This window comes from Corvus cornix, chromosome 18 (assembly GCF_000738735.6).
Source record: "Corvus cornix cornix isolate S_Up_H32 chromosome 18, ASM73873v5, whole genome shotgun sequence".
Taxonomy (NCBI): domain Eukaryota; kingdom Metazoa; phylum Chordata; class Aves; order Passeriformes; family Corvidae; genus Corvus; species Corvus cornix.
Window position 1 is genome coordinate 11,608,958 of NC_046347.1, and position 22,037 is coordinate 11,630,994.

A 22,037-nucleotide genomic window follows, 5' to 3' on the forward strand; every position below is an offset into this window, starting at 1 on the left:
TGCTCCTCATGGGAGGGATGGAGGCAGTGGAAAAGCCCCATCCCGAGGCAGCAGAAGGCTGTGAGAGGACTGTCTTGTATTTCTGCACCCTTAGCAAGCCCATTCCTGCAGCTTCCTTTCTTCCACTGGCACAAAGCTGTCACCCACAAGGTGTTAAGTGCATTGTTAAGCCCAAATTTAAAGGATCAAGCAAAAAGATCTCGGCTCCCAGCCAGGAGCTCACCTGCACAGCAGAGGGACCTCACTGCAGGGACACTCCGCCACAAATCACAGGACAATATTTTCTGGAGTTCTGTGTCATCCTGGGCACTGCTCTGGCTGCTTCCCAGTGGACACCAGCAGCTCCGCTGGTCCCAAACCACACTCAGCCACCACCAGCTCCAGCAGTCCCCGATCCCACTCGGAGCTCCACGCTGACCTTTGGCACCTGTGGGATCTATATCTGCACCTCTGCTGCTGCAGGAAGCATCGACCCAAAACAACCACAAATCCAATTGACAGATTAATCCCTGTTCCCAGAGGATCCGGTGCAGCACAAAGCTCCGGGACAGACCTGGATCTGCAGGGCAGAGCCTGAGCTCAGGGATGCCCCTGGATCCCTGGAAGTGTCCAAGGCCAGGCTGGACAGGGCTTGGAGCACCCTGGGATAGTGGAAGGTGTCCCTGCCCATGGCAGGTGGTGGCACTGGATGAGCTGTAAAGTCCCTTCCCATCCAAGCCATGACGGTGCCACCTCTGATTTTATTGTGGAAATAAAAAGCCATTATGTGCCAGGGGCTCCTTTCAGCTCAACAATGGCTGAGTAATTGCTGCCTGTGCTGCCCTTTCACAGCCTGTGTGTCACCCAGAGCAGCTTCACCCATCCAAGGGGCATTCCAGAAACAACTGCTGAGCAGAATCCACCTCCGGCCCTGGAGGTGTTTCCTGCAGGTGCTGCTCGGCCCCAGCGTCCCGGGGGAAATGTCTCCAGCTCTGCTCACCAGGAGAAAAAAGCCCCTTTCTCTGACTTTGTCATGGCCTAGTTTTCAAGAAGGACAAAAGAAACGACATTTTGAGCAGCATCCAAGGGACCTAAGCAGGAGCTGGACAAGGGCCAAAGTCACCTGAGGACGCGTGCATGAGGCTGGAGCTTCTTGGAAGGGGCTACAAACCACTCCAGGACTGAGCCGGGACAAGCCTTCCCTGGTCAGACACACGCTCCTCACACCAGCTCATCTGCCCTAGAGCCACTGCCACAACCAACAAGGGGGTGAAGAACAGCCCAAGGAGCCTCTGTCAAGGACCTGTGGGCACAGACCTAATCCCACCCCTGGACTGGCCAGCAGGGAGCTGCACAGAGCAAAGCGACTCCTCTGCTGCTCCGGGACAAGGACAGCTCCACCCTGGACCTGCTCAGAGCATCACTGGGGTTAAGAACACCCCAAAGCCCCGACTCTGCACACCCCAAACCTCAGCAGTGGGGTTCAGACAGCCCCACCAGACACTTGCACCCAAAAACTCAGCCCCCAGAGCCGATTACTGCTCAAGCGCGTGGTTATCGCCACTTCTCCGTTCCCACACGGGATTATCCCGTCTACGCACAGTTCCTAAAATCTGATGGGGAATTCAGGAAAAATGCACAGTGCTAAGCAGCCCCATGGGCAGCCAGCAGCTGAGCCCAGAGCAGTGCTCCAGAGGGCTCCGTGTTCCATGGGACAAACGGGCAGCACCATCAGAGGGCTGGGACACCTCCTGCCCCAGAAAGGCACCAGGAAAGCACCCAGGTTAGGAAAGAGAGGGTGTTGGAGGAAAAACAAGGATCTCAGGTTTTTGTCCATGGAGGCTGGAAACACAAGCTGCAATCCTGACCAGAGCATCCCGTGGTCCTGGCTGACATCTTGAAGCAGTTTTCCCTATAAACCAATGGAAGGAAATCCCACTCAAGGAGGGAGCTGGGGGGCACAACATTAATGGAAGCAGCAATTAAGAGAATTCCTGTTTACTGTTCTAAAATGAATTCCCCATCCCTGGGAGTGTCCAAGGCCAAGCTGGATGGGGCTTGGAGCACCCTGGGACAGTGGGAGGTGTCCCTGCCCATGGCAGGGGTGGGACTGGATGGGCTTTAAGGTCCCTTCCAGCCCAAACCGTTTTGAATGAAATAACCCAGAGCTCCTTTCCGGCACTATCGGCATTCCCAGCCCAGGGAGCGATAAGGCAAAGGTGTTCCCAGGAAAAGCTGCACCTCTGGCGAGCACAGCCCCCACGCAGAACATTTCTCAGCCCCTGTTTACACATCTGCTGGGAGGGGGCTGTGTCCCAGCTGTTATCAGCTCCACCGAGCTGCAGCCAGAAATTTTATCTCAACTTTCTCCTGCTCAGAGCAGCTGCCACAGCAAATATCAGCAGGATCAACAGAGCACGGGGCTGAGGAGCAGCTGGAGCCGCCAGGAGCCTGCCTGAGGTGTGTCCACACCAAGAGGGGAAGGAGCAGTGATCTGGAAACATTTTAAACCCCAAAATACTCGAGCCGCACATGGGGAGATGGCACTAAGGACATCAAACCCTTGTCCTTTGGCGAGCAACCAGGGCCAGAAGTCGCCAAATCCAGGTTTGAAGTGCAAGCAAACCTGGAGCTGCTCTGGAGAGCCAGCAGGGTGGGGGGTCCCCAAGCTCCAGCCCCCTGATAGGGCTGCCCCAAAGTTCCCTTCCTGGAGGGCAGAGCTGGGTGTCCCTCAGCCCCAGAGAGGCAGCAGCAGCTCCCCGCAGGCTCTGCACAGCCCTCGCGGCGCACACAGGGCTCTTTGTTTTATTTATTAAACAGGAGCAGATTGCTCCAGGCAGCTTTAATCCACGACTCGGTTTCCATAGACACTTACTGCTTTCCCAGCACAACTCCAAGGCAGCAGCAGGGCTGGGGGGAGCGGGGTCTGACACCAAATCCAGAGCCCAGGGGCTGCTCCCCGACTCCTTCAGCCTTTAGAGTCATTCCAGCTCAACCTCCCTGCTAATTGCCTGCCCCAGAGAGACGCTTTAATGAGCACTTTGCCATCGCCGCTGAGCCAGAGCTGCAGGAGGGAGGAGGAGGAGGAGGAGGAGGGGGAGGAAGGGTTCACCTGGGACTGCACAGACACGAGAGCAAAGCCCATCTCACTCTGTGAGAGCCTTAACAAAGTGCAGCATCCCAAGGGGAGCGGGAGAATCACCTCGAACCATGGGGGGAGCCGGGAGGGTCACCTCTGGCTCGAGATGGGAGAACACAGGAGCCATGTCTGGGCAATAGGGAGACTGGGAAAGCAGCTCCCAAAGGATTTACTGGAGAAATAAGTGTGAGAAAGGGGAGGGAGGCACCGAGCGTCACAGCTCGTGACGTTTCCATCGATTGAGCAAACACAAGTCCCTGGCAGTGGCACAGGGAGGCTCCAGTGCATGCAGGGTACAGTCCCAGCCCCACCACACACGGGGTGACCTCCACCAGCACAGCCCTTGCCCAGTGCAGCCAACCTGCCCCCTCCAGATTCCTCCCTCTCCCTTTCCCCTCCAGAGGCCCCTGATGGGCAGCACAGCCCCACTGCCGGGTCGAAATCTGCTGCTTCTCCTTTGCAAAGGAAGACAAAACCACCCCAAAAGCTGCTCTCCAAAAACGCCACGAGCCAAACCCCTGACACTGAGAGTACCAGGGGGTTTTCCAAACGGCATTAACAGTGAATACAGAGACACTTCCACCACTGAGACGAGGCAGGAGCAGCTCCACACTGAGCTTGTTCTCCCCGGCAGCACCAAAGATCCATTTCAGTCCTGGGCTGGGAATCTGCAACTCCATTTAGCAGCAAACTGGGGACTTACCCAATTCTTTCGATCCTTGGCTTTCACTGGCCAACTCTCCCATCTTCACCAGAGCATCAAAGTACCCTTTTGCTGCATATGTCATGCCTAAAAAGCACCAAGAAATGGAGGTTACATTCTCCTTAATGGCTGTTAGAACTTCTGGGGCACTCAGGAGATGCTAGACACTAAAATAGGTATTACCTCAAGGGCCTTAACCCCCCAGGGAAGGACCACACAACAAACAGAGGAAAAGTGAGCAAAGAAAGCTGGAGCAGTGAGATTACAGGGTAATTTAGGATTAAAAAAGGTACATGCAGGACTGTGGTGGTTTTCACTGCAGTGCAAGCATCAGGCTGCTACTGCTGCTCAGAGAAATCACTGCGGAATAATTGAGTATCACAGACTTTCATTATAGTTCAGCCTTGTTTGTTGACATTCCAGCTACACACTTGACTCTAATCAGATAAGCAGGGGGTTTCCTCTAATCACAGAACACGCTGTACAGCCCCAGCTCCAGCCTTCCAACGCTGCCTCTGCTCTGGCTCCTGGGTTCGGCACTTCCTCCAGCTGCCCCCCAGCTCAGGGATCCGAGGGGAAAGGATGACCCAAGCCAAGTTAAAAATTACAGGAAGATCCTTGGCTCCAAAGCGTTTTCACAGCAGAGATGTGAGAAAAACACAAACCCAGTGATCACACTGGGAATCCCAAATGCCGTGGCTGGGGGGAGAGGGCAGCACGGGGTAAACAGATCCACCTCCCAGGTAATTAAAGCTAAGTTATCAGTAGAATACTTCAGAAGAATAAATAAAAAATATAGTCCCAAGGGTGACCCGTTCCCCCATCAGACCCTGCCTCTGCTCCCTTCCCTGCAGGAACCAGCAGGGAAAGCACCCCCAAATCATGAACCCCATTCGGCTGGCACCCCTGGGAGTTGCTGGGAAAGGCTGCTGCCTGTGGGGGTGCCCTGTGCCCCTTCCCCGGGGAGCAGAGTGCAGCGGGCTGGGGTGGACGGGCACTTCCCCGTCACGGCTGGGTGATCCATTAAATCCCAGTTCAAACCAGTGCCCAGCGCTGGCAGGACGCGGCGCCCAGGGCAGCGCCGGCACCCGGGAACGGGGGAGGGCTGAAAGAATCCTCACGGAAACAGCCGGGAGCCTCACCTGGCTCGGGGGAAGGAAAACGCGCTGCAGGCAGGAGCAGGAGCAGCGATCCTTCCCAAAGGTCGGATCCCAAACCCTGGCTCGTAAGAGCATGAGACACCAAAGTGGTTTTCCCCCCACTGGCTGAAGATGATGAGAGACTCTCCCCCACAGGCGTTTTCACTGGGATTATTAAAAAATAAAATCCAAGAGGCACGTGCAACTCTGAAGGGAGCAGAGCCCTCCCTGGAAAAACACAGCTCTGGGTCGAGCAAAGCTTAAACCTCCTCAAAACCCAGCTGAGGAGGGCCCAGGCAGTGCACAAAGCCAGTTTAAGTCAAAATAGTCCATTTTGCGGTTTAATCAATTCCTAGCTTCCTTTTGATCACTTAAATCTACACCTCCCTAATGGCTCCCAATAGGATCCTGCATTCCCAATCAAGAGCTGCCATCAAGATTTTTAGGCTTTTTCCTTCGTTCTTCCGGGCAACTTAAAGATTTCAATAACACCTCTTTAAAAATCTCAGTTCTCAGTATTTTAAACAAACATTTAAAGACGAACTGTTTGGAGACGTGTTTCGTTACCCTGCTGCCTCCCAACGTTTTCTCCCTGGAATCCCTCCCATATCCACGGCCTTGCACATCCCACCGTGGTCCAAGAACCATCCTCCCCGTTCCCTCCCCACAGGAACAAAGAACTTTTCAACAAAAACCTGGAAATTTTCAACAAAAACCAAAGGTTTCCCAGCTTTCCCCCCTCCGCAGCCTGGCAGCCCCCGGCACTCCAGCACCAACCATGCCAACAGCGCAGTGTCACTTACTTGCTAAGGCTTTTTCATAGGTCTTCCCCATAGAAATGAAATTCCTGAGGCTGGGATTGAACTGCTCCATGATCGTCTAAAGGGAAGAGAACATGGCTGGGATTAGCAGGGATGATGGGAAGTGGAGTGAACAGCTCCATGCTCAGCTCTGTGCTGATAAGCACAAAGAGAGAGCAAAAAATCCTCCCAGCTCCCCAGAAGATGCCCCAGAACCCTCCCCCGTCCTGCAGCTTCACTGAGGAGGACCAAGCTGGGTTTGAGCACCACGAGGGACAAGAATGAGGGGGCTCTGCAGTGCCTCAGCACAAGATGCTTCCCCAGGAGAGGAAAGTGAATGCCCCAACCAGAAAAGTATCAGATATGGCAAAAATAACCATAACAACAACTATAAGTGGCTATTTGGGGCAGCCCCAGCCCTCAGACCAACCAGGGAGGTGACCCAAGCTCTGGGGGATGGTGGCAGGTGATGTCCCACTCCTGGGATGGCCACGGAGAGCAGCACCAGCCCAGCCCATCATGGACGAGCAGGAAGGGCTGAAGAGCAGAATTCCAAATGTGCAGCCAGGAGTGAGCCAGAGGGAAGCCACCAGCACCCCCTGAGCTGTGCCAGCCCCGCTGAGGCCACATGCCCGGAGTTACACCTGGGTCCCTCAGCCCTGGGGGGCTCTGCCCACCTGCCCAGAGGGTGGGCTGAACACGGGCAGCGCTGTCTGAGCTTTTCCTGCCTCGCTCTGAGGCCCTCAGTTAAGATGGGGGAAGGAATAATCGGATCAGGGAGAAGAAGAAGGGCTCTTTGTGTGCTTGGCCCCACAGCCACAGCCCGCCCTGCCCGGGCCCTCACCCCGACACCAATCCCAGCCAGCCTGGAAGAGGCACAACCTCCATTCTCTCCTGGGAATCCTCCGGATCAAGTCCAGTTCCAGCCCCAGAGCTGGTCCCAATTCCCTGCCCCACCTTGGGGACACCCTCCCACCAAGGTGCCACCCGAAAATGAGAGTTCAGAGCCTGAATGCCCCCAGGCAGGGATGCACCACGGGCATTCCTGCTGGGAACGGGGGCTCTGCACCCACAGGCTGCTGGCAGAGTCCCACCCCGGGCAGGGGAGGGAAGACAGGCAGACACTTACTGGGAATAAGCTGATTAAGCATCTGTCACCTCATCTGAGGCTGGCCGAACACTATAAAGCTCATTTTCTGCCTGAGGCATTTTTATCCCAGTTCCTGCTGCCCGGCCCTTGAGTCTGACAGCTGAATTCTCTCCACACGTGTGCAGGGCTCAGCCAGAGCCTCCTTGGCTCCAAAAAGCCCTTCCTGGGTCTCTGGGCAGGACCCTGTGTGGGGCACCCATCAGAGGAGTGGCATCAGCCCAGTGCCGGTATTTCAGGAGAAATCCTGTTTATCCTGCCAGGAGCACGAGGCCAGTGGGAGCAGCAGGCTGAGGATGGCTGCAGTGTCCCCAGAGCCTGTCCCCAGCAGCTCCCAGGTCCTCACAGCACCAGCCACAACTGCAAAGGGCAGAAGATGATTGACGAGGCTAATGAGGAGCTGCCCCGCTAATTAAGGCTGCAGGCCAACAACTCAGGGCCCTTGGAAGCTGTTTTGGGTCAGCTCAGAGCAGTTTGGTGGATGTGCTCAGCGTGAAAGGAGAAAATGAATCTGTAGCAACAAGCCAGGAGTTCTCCAGCGTGTAGGAGCCAATTGCACAGGAGTTAATTACCACCGGCGAGGATTGCTCCATCCTGCCCACATCACGTTTAACTCCAGTTGAAAATCTACCTGGGTTATCCCACAAAGCGGCTGGAGCTGTGGGATCACTGCCCACGGCAGGGACAGGGACACAGACACATCCCCGCTTCTGGCAGATCCCCAGCTGCAGCCTCGACCACACTCCAGCTCAGCCTGAGCTCTCTGAGGCTGAACAATATCTAAGCAGCAGAAATGTTGGCAGAATTTCTGCAGGGAGGAGATTTTTCGGCGGTTTGCAGGTTCAGACCAGTGTTTGTGTACGTGGATGTGCACAGGGATATGTAAATAGTGTGATTTTCTCAGCAGTGCCCGTGTAAACACATCGTCCTGAGCATGAAAACGAGGGAATTAATGATGGAACAGGATCCCCAGACAAAGCATCATCCAGAATTCAGCACATCTTCCCCAAACCAGAGGGAATCAAAGCACAACCCAGCCCTGGCACTGCTCAGGGCAGGTCCTGCTCCCCACCGAGCCAGAAGAGATGTTTTAAAGCAACAAATAGATAAAAGTCCCCAAAGGGTCTCATGGACTGGCTGAAGGAGCGGGAAGGTGACTCTGTGCTGGCCAAGTAAAATTCACCAACCCCCAGGAGGAAGTTTGCTGAAAGTGAATGTTTTTAAAACACTGTCTGGAGCCTCCAACAAAAACAGCCTGGCAGGATGAGAGCAGCGAAAAGGGCTCCTCACTCCAGAGACAAAAATAGCCTTTTCCAAGCCTTCCTCTCACTCCCAGGGTGGGAAGGGAAGGTGACTCCAGAGCCTTCACACCCCCCTCCAGGTGAGAGCCCGAGACCTGCCAAGGAGAAACAGTGGGAAATCAACAGATTTGTGCCATGGAATGGCTCCACAGCATCACCCCTCACACCCTGGGACGTGCTGGAGCTGCTCCCCTGGCAACACGGGGTTCATCCCCCTCCATGGGGGGACGAGGGGCTCTGGCAGGGCTGTCCTGCAGAGGAGAGGTGAATCCAAGTTTGCAGGACACCATCAGCAAAGCAAATATTCAGCAACATTGTGGCAATGAAAGCAAATCTCATTCTCCCCAGATTTTGCCCCCTCAGCAGCACCCACAAGTTGTTTGCCTTCCACGGGCTGCCTGGGCAGAGTTCAGAAAAACACAGACACAAAACCTGGCAGCCAAGGGTTGAAAGGGCTTTGCTTTGTTCCACTGCGCTGAATTCCCTGGGTAATACCACTCAGCTCTCCGGGATTGACACGGCTTTATTCAGCTGCCAAAAATGAAACTAATGCAAAGCACAAGGTCTCCAGGACACGGCCCTGCTCCACTCGGTGGGGGAAGAGGCAACAGAAACAAGGTCCCTTTGCTCCCCTCTGAGCACACTCCAGCTGCAGCCAGGATGCTCCAGTCCCACTGGTTAGCTCGTAAGGAAAAGTTTAGAATCATGGAAAAGAATAAAACATCCCGAGTTGGAAGGAGCCCGCAAGGATCATGGAAGTCCAGCTCCTAAATCCTAAGTTTAAGTCCTACTCAAGCTGGGAGTGGACGTGGCTCAGGCTTCTCCTGCACAACAGCTGAAGGGCGGCATTCCGAACACATCCCTGGAAGTGCTCAAAAACCACATGGATGTGGCACCTGGGGACATGGCTCAGTGGTGGCCTTGGCAGTGCTGAGGGAATGGTTGGATCTCATGGTCTCAGAGGGCTTTTCCAACCTTCTTAAGGATTTTATGGCTCCCTGCAGGACTGACACTGCACAGGGACCTGGGCCCACCCACGGCTTCCCTGGGTGACCGTGAGGAGCAGGACGGAGGGGCAGCACCCGGGGACTCTCCGCTGCCACTGCCACACTGCAGAAGCAGCTCAGCTCCAAGGAAATTTTGTGCCTAAATGGGTCAGCCCTGCTCCAGGAGCACCTTCATCATTTCGGTATCAATATTTAATGCCCAGCAAAGCCCAGTGCTGCCTCCTCCATCACAGCTTGTCCTGCCCGGCGCCATCAGGAGCAGCCCTGAGGGTTTCGAGAGCCAAGTTTCTGTCAAGAAGGAGCCCATCTGGACAGGCAAAACCAGGGAAAGAAACAGTCCCCATCTAAAGGCATTTAGATTCTCCTGGCTGTCATGCCAGAGGATGAGGGGACCCAAGTTTCAGGGCAAGAGCTCCGAACATCTTTGTTTCGGGGTCTGGGTTTGAAGAGAACTGGGATGAGGATCCACACAGGGCACAGAGTACCCCAGCGCTCCAGGAACACATGTCAGTACCCTCCAGTGGCCACCCCTGCTAGGCAGGGCCATCCTCAAGTCCTCAGCATTGGGATCTCCACTGAGGAGCCAGAAGGGTCCCCCAGTCCCCTCCCCACAGATGCGGCACCGAGGGGCTCAGCTCGGCCCCGGGCTGTGCTGAAGGAGCTGGAGCAGGAGCTGTTTGCCCTGTGCCCTGCCCTGCAACACGAGCAGCAGCACTGAAACCTTAACCACGAGCAGGCTCAGCACAACAAAGCACTGAGGGCAAAGCCCCATCGCAGGGAGCAGCACCCAGCTGCGGCAGCGCAGGGAGCGGTTTGGGACACCTCCGGCAAGACAGGAGCTGCTGCTTTCCAACACCTCGTAATCCACGTGTCTGCAGGTGTCCCATCTCCAGGGAGGCCGGGAATGCTCTCCCAGTCCACAGGCAAAGGGAATGGAGCAGCATTCCCACCTCAGAGCCCCTGGCAGTGTCAGAGCCGAGCCCACCATGGAGCCCTTGTACCACGGATGGGAGCGGGGCCACCGATCCCTGGAACGCTCAGAGCCCCCGGGGTGCAGCCGACAGATTTCCCACGTCTGGGCTGCAGGAAGCCTCAAGGCAGGGAGCAGAGTGCATGGAACTCGGGGTGGCACAGGCTGGCTCCTGCCTCCTCTGTCACACACATCATCCCTCCACTGCCAACGCACCAAACCAGCCACAGTTTCCCTCCTGAACCACTTGAGGAAGAATTGCTCCCATCCCTCTGGACCTGGAGATAAGGAGCCTGTGATACCACAGTAACATCGATTACAGCCGATGGGGAGCAAAGGACCCTCAGGAATGAGGTCCATGTTTCTGCACGACAATTCAGCTTCGAGTTCGGGGTGTTGTTGAGCAAACACCTCTTCAAATGCAGAGCTACTCGCACACCACTGCCAACCCATCTTCTGCATGAAAAAATGGCTTTAAAATGAAATGGAGGTTGTGCTGTAAATGGCAATAATCTCATCTGGCAGGAGGAGACAGCTCTGTCTTCGGGGGAAGGAAGAATTGCCAGTCCCTGCTTTCTGCAAAAAGACAATCCGGAGCAAGGGATGAGCGGGGAACAGGGAGGGAGCAGAGGGAGCTGCCCGTCCTCGCACCCCAGCTGGCACCCCAAGCCCCGGGGCTCGCAGCAGAGCCCAGCCCGGCAGCTGTGCCGCTACGCCGGGGTCCTGGGAGTGAATCAGCACCAGGGAAGGTGGGATTACGTTGGCGGAAGGTGCCAGCAGCCTCCGTCTCCCTCTGTAATTACTCCCCGTGTGTAGGCAGCTGCCTGTAGTGGCAGCATCGGCTCGGGGGCGGCTGACAGCTCCTCCACCAGCTCATTAGCACAGTCACTCCGAGGGTGAGCGCTGCTTCTGGAGAACGATGACAATGGGCTCCCCGAGCAGAACGCCTCGGGAAAGCCTGCGCGGGAGCAGGTGCCTGGCATGGGGAGCTGCTGCTCCCGCTCCAGCCCCGGCCCCGCTGCTGCCAAACCCCGGGGAGACGGCGGCCGCAGAAGGAGGCAAAGCAAGGGTCGGTCACCCGTCCTGGGTCCCCACGGGCTGGGGCTCAGCGGCATCGTGCCCTTCCTGGGGATTGTCTCCTCCTGCCCATGGCAGTGTTCAGGCTCCTGCACAGGCCAGGAAAGCACGGGGCAAAAAAATACCTGGGTAACGGGGATTGAAGCACTAGGACTGGTTTTGGATTCAGAGACTCCAAAGCTTAAGGAGATCCAGAAGACCCCACTACGTGAGCCCCCAGCTGTCACGCTGGGCTCAGGGGTGCCTGAAGTCCTCAATGGAACCGGGACACACCTGGTTCTTGCAGGCACCACATGCCACACATCTCCAGAGGCCAAGAAAAGCATCGCTGGCTTCAGAGGAGACTTTGCTCTCACAAAGGAACACAGAGCCAGGACCATCCTCCTCCAGCTCCCAGCACCAAGACGCTGACTTTGGGTGAACCCAAGAGATCTTCACCAGTTCCATCTTCTCATTCCCTGCCTCTGGCTGCTCGCACTGACATCCCAAGGAACTGAAGCGTTCATTAACTGCTGGAGACCTGTGGACTCTTCCCAAGCCCATCTCTGGCTGTCGGGGCCAAGGCACCCCGTGCACCTCCGCCCTTGGGCCAGCCAGGCGCCGATGGAGCCGGCGCTGCCGCTCGCTCCGGGCCGAGGGCTCCGCTCCGGCTCCAGCAAGGGAAGAGCCCAGCCAGCACTCGCCCCTCAGCCCTCGTTTCCTGGGGGGATGGGCTTCACCCAAGCGCAGGTGCTGGGACGGCACAAACTGCCCTGCACGCTCCTGAAGGGCCGTGCCCGGGAGACGGTGACCTGCTCCCCAAACCCGTCATTAGCCCCGTGCTTCGAGGACAACACACCTCAAACAACAACTGAGTCACCGCTGAAGCTGTTCCCAGCCCCTGGCCCCGGCCCCTCTCGCCCTGTTTGCCCAGGTGGCTCCGGGCCCAGCGGTGCTGATGCACAAACACTGGGAGCACCCTCGGTGCCAGCTCTGCCCGAAATCAAGGACAGCCTGCACGGCGGCAAGTCCGGGTCCATGAGCTGCCTGGGATGTCACCAAGATTCAGAGTAGCCAAGATTCTGGGTGCCATGGCACTGCCTGAACAGCTGTTACACCCTAGAATCTCCAAAAACAAGACTTCAGAACTTCACTGCCTTGGTACTTTTTGTACTACATTCTTCTGTCTTTTTTTTTTTTCCCTGCTCTGTGCTCCCAGGTAACTCAATCCAAGCCCTTAAATCACAGGAAATCGTGCAAGCTTCCCAGTTTAACAAACGACATCCTGCGTTACACGTTAGGCTACAGCAGTTTTATTAGTCTTGGTCTCAAGACCCAGCAGAGCAGAAACCGCTTCCTTCGGAGGGAAATTAAACCACGTAAATTATTGCATTTTCTCAGGACACCGAGAGCAGAGCAGAAAGGAAAAACGGAGAGATCCGCGAACTCCGAGAGAGAGATGGGGAAGGCTCTGACGGCTCTGGCTTGTGGCAGAGCAGCGAGCGGCGGCGGCGCGGGGCTGCCCCGCTCCGGGGTGATGCGGGGACAGCGCTGCCCACCCCGCGATCGGACACCCCCACGCGGGCCCCGGTGCCCCGGGGAAGGCTGGGGGTGCCCGGGGAAGGCTCGGGGGTGCCCCCCGCCCCGTGCCCCGGGCTGGCGGGGCCCCTGCGGCCGCTGCCGCCCCGGCCGGCTCCGGGCACACCCGGGGGGCGGCCCCGACGGCGCCTCCGCCCGCGCCCGCTCTGCCCCCGCGCGTCCCGGGGAGCGGAGCGAGGGAAGGGGAAATTCGATAATTAAAATAACTCAGATAACAGGAAAACGCCGAGACGCGGCGCCGGGCACCTGTTGCGGACCCACCTTGTAGACATTCTCGGTGAGGCGGTGCACCTCCTCGGAGCGGGCCATGCCGGGCGGGCCGGGCAGCACCATGGGCGGCGGCGCGGGGTGCGGGGCGAGCGGGGCGGGCGGGCGGAGCCGGGCGCGGGCGCGGGGAAAGCGCGGAGCGGCGGCCGCGCTGCCTTTTATCAGCTCCCGGCGGCCGTGCCCGCCCCGCACCGCCCCGGTCCGCCCCGCACCGCCCCGCGGGGAGGAGCGCCCCGGGCCGGGTTGTGCCGCGCTCCGCGCCCCGGCCCGCCCGTGACGGGAGGGCTGCGAACCCCGCGGGGGCAGGGGGGCTGCATCCCCCGTGCCCCATCCCATACCCCGTTCCCCATCCCTGTTCCCCGTGCCGTACCCCCATTCCACAGCCCATTCACGTCCCATGCCCCTCCTCCACCCCATTCCCCATCCCACACCCCACAACCTACCCTACGCTCCTGCCGTGCCTCACCCCACAGCCCACGGCCCCACACTATCCCCATACTTTATCCCACCCCGTATCTCTCGCTGTGCCCCACATCCCTGAGTTGTCCCACACTCCAGCCCCTGCTGTACCCCCACCCTTGTCGTACCCCCCACTCCTGGGGCTGTGCTCCATCCCCAGCTGTGCAGTGGGGAGTGGGTGGGTGAGGAGCAGTCGGAAAGGGAAGAGCAGCCGGCGGTTTATGGGGTGTTGGGAAAGAGGGTGCACATTGTCCAGGGAGGCCGAGAGAGCAGGGTTGGGATGAGCCGTCACCACAAGGTACGACTTGGGATTCTCGGGCCAAGGGAGACCAGCCCAGGCAGGATAAGAGGCAGCCCCTGCCTGCCACTTCGCTGTCTCCAGGCTGTCCCACCACCTGGTCAGCCAGGAGAACCAGGATTCCCATGGGAGGCTCTTGCCAGAGCTCCCGGCTGTCAGCAAAGACATGGATCCCTGTCCTTTGCATCCCTTGGGCCAATGGCAGCGACTTTTGCCCAGGTCCTGAGGGACATGAGGAGCAGGCCCATGCCCTAGAGCCAGTGCCCCCATCCCTGTCCCCTGCCTCGCAGTCCTCCCTGCCGGGACGGCCGCTCTCCACACAGCGATCCGTGGTTAAATGGAGCCTCACGGCCGGGCCGTCCCCATGGGCCAAGCCTTCCTCTCCCTCCTCTCTGCTGTGAGAAGCAGTGAAACAGTTAAGCAGCTGAGCATGTTATTTTCCATCCTCTCGATCAATTCCGAGAACAAGGAGCCCAGGTCGATACCTTGGTCCCAAGCCTCTCGCTGCTGTTCCCCTTCCCGCTCTCCCTCCCAGCCCCGGTGACGACCAGGAGGGAACCGAGAGCAGCTGCTCCCTCTGGCTGCATTTGAGTCCCATTTTGGCTTCTCCCTCAGAGGTTCCGCACTCCAAAGCACAGCAAAGAATTTACAGCCCCTGAGAAGGATTTTTCTTGTGTTTCTGGAGTGACCAGTTAACCCTTTCCCACTGGGGCTAAGGAAAGGGAGCAGCTGTGGGAGCAGGACTGCCTGGGAGATGTTCCCAGGGGAATGCCTGGCTGCCTGCATCGCTGCTGGGACACCACGGTGCCACTTTCCCTGTCCATCCCTCTCCATCCCACGTGGCCAGACCGTGGTCAGCTCTGTTGGGATACCGCTCCCCCAGCCGGACACCAGCACCTCGCTGGCTTTCCAGTGTCGGTGAAGGATTCAGGATCAAGCATCCAGGAGTAGAGTGCCTCTCCCTGCATCTCCATCACCTTATTTTTAGTTACGTTATGTAAGTTCTTCGCTACGTCATGGATGTGGGGGGTTCTTGCATCTAATTCCAGTGTGACAGCCCAGCAATTCAAACTAGCTGTTCCTCTGGTGAGGAAGATAAAAGGATTTGTAATTTCTGATAATAAAAGAGGCCTTCTGGGACGACCCTCAGAGAATCTCTTGCATCTAGGCCTGCTCTCAGACAGCCGCTCCACTTTCTTCCCATGCTCTGCTTCTCCTTATCCCCTGGAATCCGAGTGCCGAAAACCTTTCTCCCTCATACCTCCCTGCTCCCAGAGAGGCTCCATGCCTGGAAGCAGCCAGGAGTTCATTTCCCCACAGTCAGAGCCACATGGAGCAAATCATCCTTGTCCCTGGCTCTTGCCGTGTCACCACCCCTTGGCTGGCAGCGCCGCCGGGCTGCCCGTGCTGCCCACGGCCCGGAGCTGTGCCCGAGCCCCAGGCAGCGCAGCCGCCCGCAGCTCCCTGGGAATTCTCAGCAGGAAAAACCTGCCGCTGCCTCGTGCCGTAGCGTTTGCTATGATTGCCTTTTTTTTTTTTTTTTTTTTCCTGGTTGCTGCTCGCTGCCTTTTTGTCAGGGTGATTCACTCCCCGGGGCTCGGCGGCAGCTGGAGCGTGCCCAGGGTAACCATGGTGCCAGAGTCCCCGTGGGTTACCTGAATCCCCGCGGCGCCTTCTCCATGTGCCCTTTTGAAGGCGGGACCATCCAGCACGGGGGCAAAACCCCGTGGGTGCCGTGTGGGGAGCCACCACGCCAGACTGGGAACAGCGGTGGGATGAGCAGGCAGCAGCCCCGGGGCTGGCAGCGGCCCCATCCCCGGAGCGATCCCTCCCCGGGGTGACGGCACAGCGGCACACGCGGCACCGGCCACCTCCAGCCCCGGGTGGAGTGAAGTTGCTGTGGCAACAATAACTTATGTAATCCACCCCGCTCGGCTGCAGGTGTGGGGAGGAAATTGTGCTATTTTCGAAGTTTCATTAGGTTCCTTCTTAATTACCAGCGTGGCATCACGCCAGCGCTCCCGGCCGGGCACAGGGACCGAGGGTGGGGACGGGGCAGCGATGGCCGGGACGGTGACAGCCGAGGGCAGTGACAGCCGAGGGCAGTGATGGCCAGGGCAGCAATGGCTGGAGCAGTGGTGTCCGAGGGCAGTGACAGCAGCTGTACCGAGGGACAGTTCGGGCCACCAGCCCCTCCGTGTTCCCAGCTTGTGGACACTCTCCCTGCTCCCGAAATGCCTCCCCGGTGGGTGCGGTGGCTGCCAGGGAGGGACACGGGAGGGAGGTGCTGCAGGGCAGCATAACTGCCCAGGGAGGGGAACGTGGCACTGCAGGGTCACCGAGAGCTGCCACATCCTCAGCGACTCGGGAAGCCTCTGGTGACACGGAGAGAGGAGAAATAAAGGTGGGTTAGAAGCCCTGGTGCATTTGAGTGGGCTGTGTCACTGGCCAGCACAGAGAGGAGGAAGCAGAGGGACCATCATGGTACCAGGGCTGGTTTTTGTCACAGTCCCGGAGAATATGCTTGGAGTTTCCTAAGGAAGATCCAGCTCCAGCTGCTCCGGGTGGTCACTGGGTTCTCCTGGCACTGCCAGAGCAGGAGAGACCAGGCAGGGAGCAGGACGAGGGTGAAGAAGCCGCCTCCATCTCCATCTCACCTGTTTGTCCACTCAGTCCCACTGGCTCCCCGGCAGCCCTTGGCTCTCTGTTCCTCCTCTTTGGTATGTGCTGAAGGGGAAGGCTGAGCCCACCCACCCCTCAGTGCCCTGCACAGCCTGAGCGGGGCAGGTGTGTACCCAAGTGTCACCGTGTTAATGAGATTCCCAGGAATTGCCTGTCCTGTGGTCCCGGGCAGATGGCTTCTCCATCGGAGCCCTGACATCACTGCGAGCACTCCCTGTGCTGTGTCAGGAAGTTTTTATTTCTAAAATAATCTAAATTTTTCTAACATCTGGGGGTCACTGGGGAATCAGCCAGGTGGGTTTGAGCCAAACCAAGCCCCTGCGAGCACAGGACGTGTTTTCCCTGAACACCTCACTCAGTTCCGTCTCCTGCCCTCCTCAGGGGGTCCTCCTCAACCCCAGGCTGTCCCCCCACTTAATTTGAGCACCTCATTAAGGAGCTGGGCCAGCAAACCCCACACGAGTACCCAGGTCCTGGAGCATCCTCCCAAACTCAGACTCAGCCTCCCCTTTGCAGCGTGGCTGTCGCTCACCAGGATTCCAGCAGGTGCCTCGAACTGACAGTGAGTAGGTTTAGGTTAAATATTGGGAATAAATTCCTCCCCGTGAGGGTGGTGAGACTCTGGCACAGGTTTCCCAGAGAAGCTGTGGCTGCCGCATCCCTGGAAGTGTTCCAGGCCAGGTTGGACGGGGCTTGGAGCAACCTGGGCTAGCAGAATGCGTCCCATGAGCTTTAAGGTCCCTTCTAACCCAGCCCACTCCACGATTCTGTCGCTGTTGGCGCTGGTGGAAGCTGGTCCCTGAATCTTCAGAGGGTCAGGACTTAGAAGCTGTCCCTGGGCTGGAGACGTCCCGCGAGTGCCAGCAGCTCCCAGCAGTGAAATCCCCCCGAGCGCCACCGGCAAACCGAGCAAAGCCATTTATTGGGGATTAGCCAAGGATGAACAATTCAGGCCCTGATTCTGCAGGGTGGAAGCTGCAGTGCTGGATCCAGCGATTCCCAGCTCCCACCTCACGCCTGGGCGAGTGGGACTCACAAAGTGGGATGGGATGATTTCACTGAGGGGGAAACTGAGGCATGACAAAGTACCTGGCCTCTCATCATCTCAGGGTTTCCCTGATCCCGCTGGAAGCAGCATCTGAGCAAGACTCCCAGCAGTGCAAGCTGCTGTTCCCAGGGATTTGCCGACAGTTCTGCTCCCTGATGTGACATCTGTGCCACTCTCTGCCTCGGAGCACCCGGCCCTGCCCACGCTGAGGGCCGCAGAGCCTGGGGACGGGGTCTCATCCCTGGGGGCACCGATGGCAATCCCTAGAGGGACCCCAGGACCTCTCTGCTCCCACTCGCGCATCCCCCGTGGCCGTGGGATGCAGGCGGCAGGGAGGGGGTGTTGGTCGGTGTCCGGGACACTCCTGCTGCCAGCAGCGCTCCTGGAGCTCGGCCCTGGCAACCTCTGGCTCCCCCGTCCCGGCTGGGGGGACAGGCCCTGCCACATGTCCCCTGCGTGTCCCCCGAGCCCGGCCCTGCCCTGCCGGGTGCCATGGGCCGGGCTCGGCCGGCACGGCTGCCGTGCCCGGAGGAGCCTCGGCTCTCCCGGGAGGCTCCCGGGGAGCGCAGGCACAGGGAGGAGCCGGAATGACGGAGGAAACAAGGAGTGGGTGGGAGAACAAAGCGCTGCGGATGCAGAGCTGTGGTGGGGCCTGGGAAGATGGAGGCACCGAGTGGGAATGAGGGATGCAGGGAGGCTGTGGCTGCTGGACCAGGGCAAGGGGCGGCGGGGCTGGCACCGGCCCTGGGACAGTCGGACACATCCGTGCTGCCATCCCTGGGGACTGGGGAGGCTTGGGAGGGCTCCACAGCAAACCCAACCTCTGCCGTGCCCCGCTGGGGGCTGGGGGAGCAGAGCTGGGGGAGCCCCAAAACGCGCCGGGTCCCCGTCGCTGCCGGCCCGAGCCCCTGTCCCTCCTCACCTGCCCCGGCGCCTGTTCCACGAGTGAGTAATGCTGAATTACGGCGCTAAGGAGCTCTCTGGGGATCCTTCGGAATAACAGGAATAGTTTATGCGATTTGCATAATTGGCATGATGGGATTTTGCATCACGTTGCTGAGCTCAGGGAAGCGTCCGGGGCAGAGCCGAGGTGCTGCTGGGGGCTCTGGGCACCTTAGGGGGCTCTGGGCACCTTCCCTTCGTGGGGCTGCCTCCCCCCTGCCCTGCCCTGCCTGGGAAGGACCGGCCAGTCACAGAGGGGTGGCAGAAGGAACAGGATCAGGTCCCACTGCCATCCCCAGCCCGTGTCCCCCTTCTGTCCCTCAAGGTGACCCTGGGCTGGTCGCAGCCCCACAGCCCCCTTGGGCAAGTTTGCCTGTCCCATGGCCACCTCTGATGGCTGTGGCTACCCAGGCCAGCTCCCAGGAAGCAGCGAAACGCTGGATCTCGGGCCTGAAGGACGCGATGCCAAATTCCCACTGCTCCTGTTCCAGCCCCAAGGCCTCCCAGCTCCCTGCACGGCATCTCCAGCCTTCCCACAGGGACGTGGCTCCTCCTGATTCCAAGCACAGCACAGCCCTGGGACTGGTCTCCACTCGTTTCCTCTCTCTCTGATTAATCACGGAGCGTTGGGCTCTGGCTCCCCAGCCCCGGAGCAGCCTGGCATCGCTCTGCTGTGCTGGCTGAGTGGCAGCCACGGGCCGGGGACACAGGCTGGGGACACCCATCACGCAGCAGCGCTGGCCCTCGGGGACACCCATCACGCAGCAGCGCTGGCCCTCGGGGACACCCGGCGTGGCCACGGCTTCACCCACAACTTGGGGAGCCACATTCCAGCACAGGGCAGGGCAGCCAGGGCTGTTTGGGGCAGCAAAAGTGGTGACACAGGGACAACTGCCATCTCCCAGTGCTGTTTCCACCCATCTGCCATGGGTCCCATGGCCCCCAGGAGGGGGAATTTTGGCTCCTACGTCAGAGCAGGCCCTGCTGAGGCATTTCAGCCCCTGCCAAGCACCACCATTCACCGGCAGCTCCCGTCTGGCACCACGAGCCAGCAAAGGTCACATTCCCGGCTGCGGCCGCGCTGCGCTCGGACAGACCCGCTTTGTTCCCAGTGCTGCTCTAATTAGGAAATTGCGCTGATTTTTTTTCCCACAGTTGAACTATCAAAACTTGGGCTTGTTCCCTGCCAAAGCCTCTCCTATTGCTCTGCTGGTGACTCAGCGTGACACCAGGGCACTGAAAATATGGAAGAGGGAAGGAGCCAGTGGTTGGTTCCCAGTGTGTCTGAGTGGGCAGTTGGGATGGGGGGAGGGTTGGCACAGCGAGGTTTGGGTGCAGAATGCAGCACCCCAGCGGTGCCCCCAAGTGTGGACAGCACCCAGACCCCTGGGACCCCCATGTGGGGCAGGGCAAGCTCAGGGTGTGGATGATGAAGAGGAGGAAGAAGATGAAAGATCCTGACCAAACTGTGCCTGGTCCTGAGGCAGGGTTTGCCAGGGAGGGTGCAGGACAAGGGACACGGTGAGTTCATTCCCAGGGGTGGGAGCTGAGAGGGGACAGGGAGAGCCCCAGGGCCTCTGAGCCCCTTGTGCCAGGAAGCAGCAGGGCCCAGAGGAAAGGCCCATGGATCCGACACCTCCGGGGTTCTCAGCTCCTTGTTTTGCTTTTCCATGGGTGTTCCAGGAAAGATCGGAGGCAGCGGAGCATGACAACGCGTCAGGGGGTGCAGCCGTGTCAGGGGGTGCAGCTGTGTTAGAATGTGCAGCTGTTTGGGGCTGTGCAGCTGTTTGGGGGTGCACTGGCAGCCCCCCATCCCCCAGAGCTGCCATCCAGCTGTGTTGGCATAGAAACTGCCAGGGCTCTGCCACCGCCTCCCGTTACACAATTCCCTCAAAGCCCGGGGAAGAGGCTGCTGAGGAGGGGAGGCAGCTCCCGGCCTTTGCCCTGAACCAGCTTCATGTCAGCTCCCGGCACACGGACGGGGTGTGGGGGACCAGGGAGGATCCAGCACAGCCCCAGGGAACGGTGCTGGAGCCCAGCGGCTCCGCTGCCTCCTGGACACCAGGGAGTAAGGGTCTATTTAAAGGCATTGCTGCTTGCATAAGGCTGGCTGGAATTCCTGCTCGCCCCCGGTCCCATCCCTCGCTCGCAGGGGTGCGGGATGTTGAACGAAGGCTCTGTGCGGGGCAGCGGTCCTGGCTGGGCAGATCCCATGGGATGGGGCAGTGTCCCCATGGAACAGGAACCATCCCTGTGGAGGGAGTAGGGAATGGGCAGCAACATCTCCCAGCAGAACTGCTCGTTTCCCCCTTCCCCTGCACGGGGCCGGGATCCCACATTGCCACACCAACCATGTTAAAGGCCACGGAGCTGGATCCAGCACTGAGCAGCGTGTTGGGAATAGCAGAGAGATCCAGGAGGAGTGAGGGCTCCGGGAACGCTGAGATTCCCTGTCACTGTCACACGTGCTGTGCCTGCACAGGCAGGTTTGCCCTGGGCATTGTCCGGTGGCCAGAACCTCTTCAGAGCCTCTGGAGAGGGGCCCGGGGCTCCGGGGAGGGCTCCGGGCGCTGCGGGGGCAGCCGAGGCAGGAGCATGAGGTTTGTTCCTGTTCTCCAGGGTTTCATTAACAACGAGCAGCGCTGCCTCCACACTCCTCTAACTCAACATCTGGCCAACTCAAACACAGCTGGAAGAGCTCCGTGCGCAGCCCTCCCGGCGGGAGCTGGCTCCCACCCCGCTGCCACAGCTGAGGGGCACGGGGAGTGCTAATTACACACTCCAAACTCGGCACAGCTGCTTTCCCAGGGCCCCGGCAGGGCGGCCCGGCGGGGCTGAGCTGCTGTCGAGGGTCCGCCTGGCGCAGGCAGGGGGGGCCTGGGGCATCCCGCTGCTCCCAGCAGCAGGAGAGACGTAAATCCAGAGTAACGAGGGAGCAGCTGGTGTCCCAGCACGGCTCAGGAACACCGCAGGTGGAGCCTCACCCTGCACCGGGGCTGAGCGTGGGGGTGGTGCTGCGCTGCTCCTGCCAACCGCATCCCCTGTCCCGGTGCCCATTCCAGGGGGGTCGGTCACACACCGGGCTCGGTGTTGGCCGGGGCAGGTGGTTGGGGATGGAAGCACCAAGTCCTCTAGAGGGAGGCAAAACAGGACGGGCCAGTGTGGTCCTTCAGGAGGGAGCCACACGTCCATGAGAGCCCTGAGTCTGGGCACGGACTGGTCATGGATCGGTTTGACAGTTCCAGAGTAATTCTTACAAAAACCCCTCACGTGGCCTCGCTGTAAACCCAAGGATGGGAGGGCAGAGGCAGAGGCTCTCAGAAATCTCAGCCACAGCTGGTTCGGGGCTGTGCCAGGACTGTCCCGGCGCTGTCGGCTCCATCTGAGCCCCCCGGGGCCATCCAGGCACACAGGACCGAACCCGAACGGGATTGTTTGTGCCACACACGGAGCCTGCTCTGAAATTTCCTGCCCACATCTCTCCCAGGGGCAGGAGCAGGG

The 22,037-nt window shown here is 59.2% G+C and overlaps 1 protein-coding gene across 8 annotated transcripts in view; it reads right to left on the minus strand.

Moving 5' to 3' along the window:
* Positions 1-13,213, minus strand: part of BAIAP2 (BAR/IMD domain containing adaptor protein 2) — a 39,627-nt gene extending 26,414 nt beyond the window's left edge. For all 8 annotated transcript variants that reach the window (XM_039562042.1, XM_039562041.1, XM_039562038.1 and 5 more), the window contains exons 1-3: positions 13,102-13,213; positions 5,764-5,839; positions 3,822-3,908 (exon numbers count right to left, since the gene is read on the minus strand). In XM_039562042.1, the coding sequence (XP_039417976.1) occupies positions 3,822-3,908; positions 5,764-5,839; positions 13,102-13,173 (235 nt within the window). In that variant the 5' untranslated portion in view covers positions 13,174-13,213. The remainder of the gene's footprint in view (positions 1-3,821; positions 3,909-5,763; positions 5,840-13,101) is intronic.
* Positions 13,214-22,037: the final 8,824 nt, after the last annotated feature.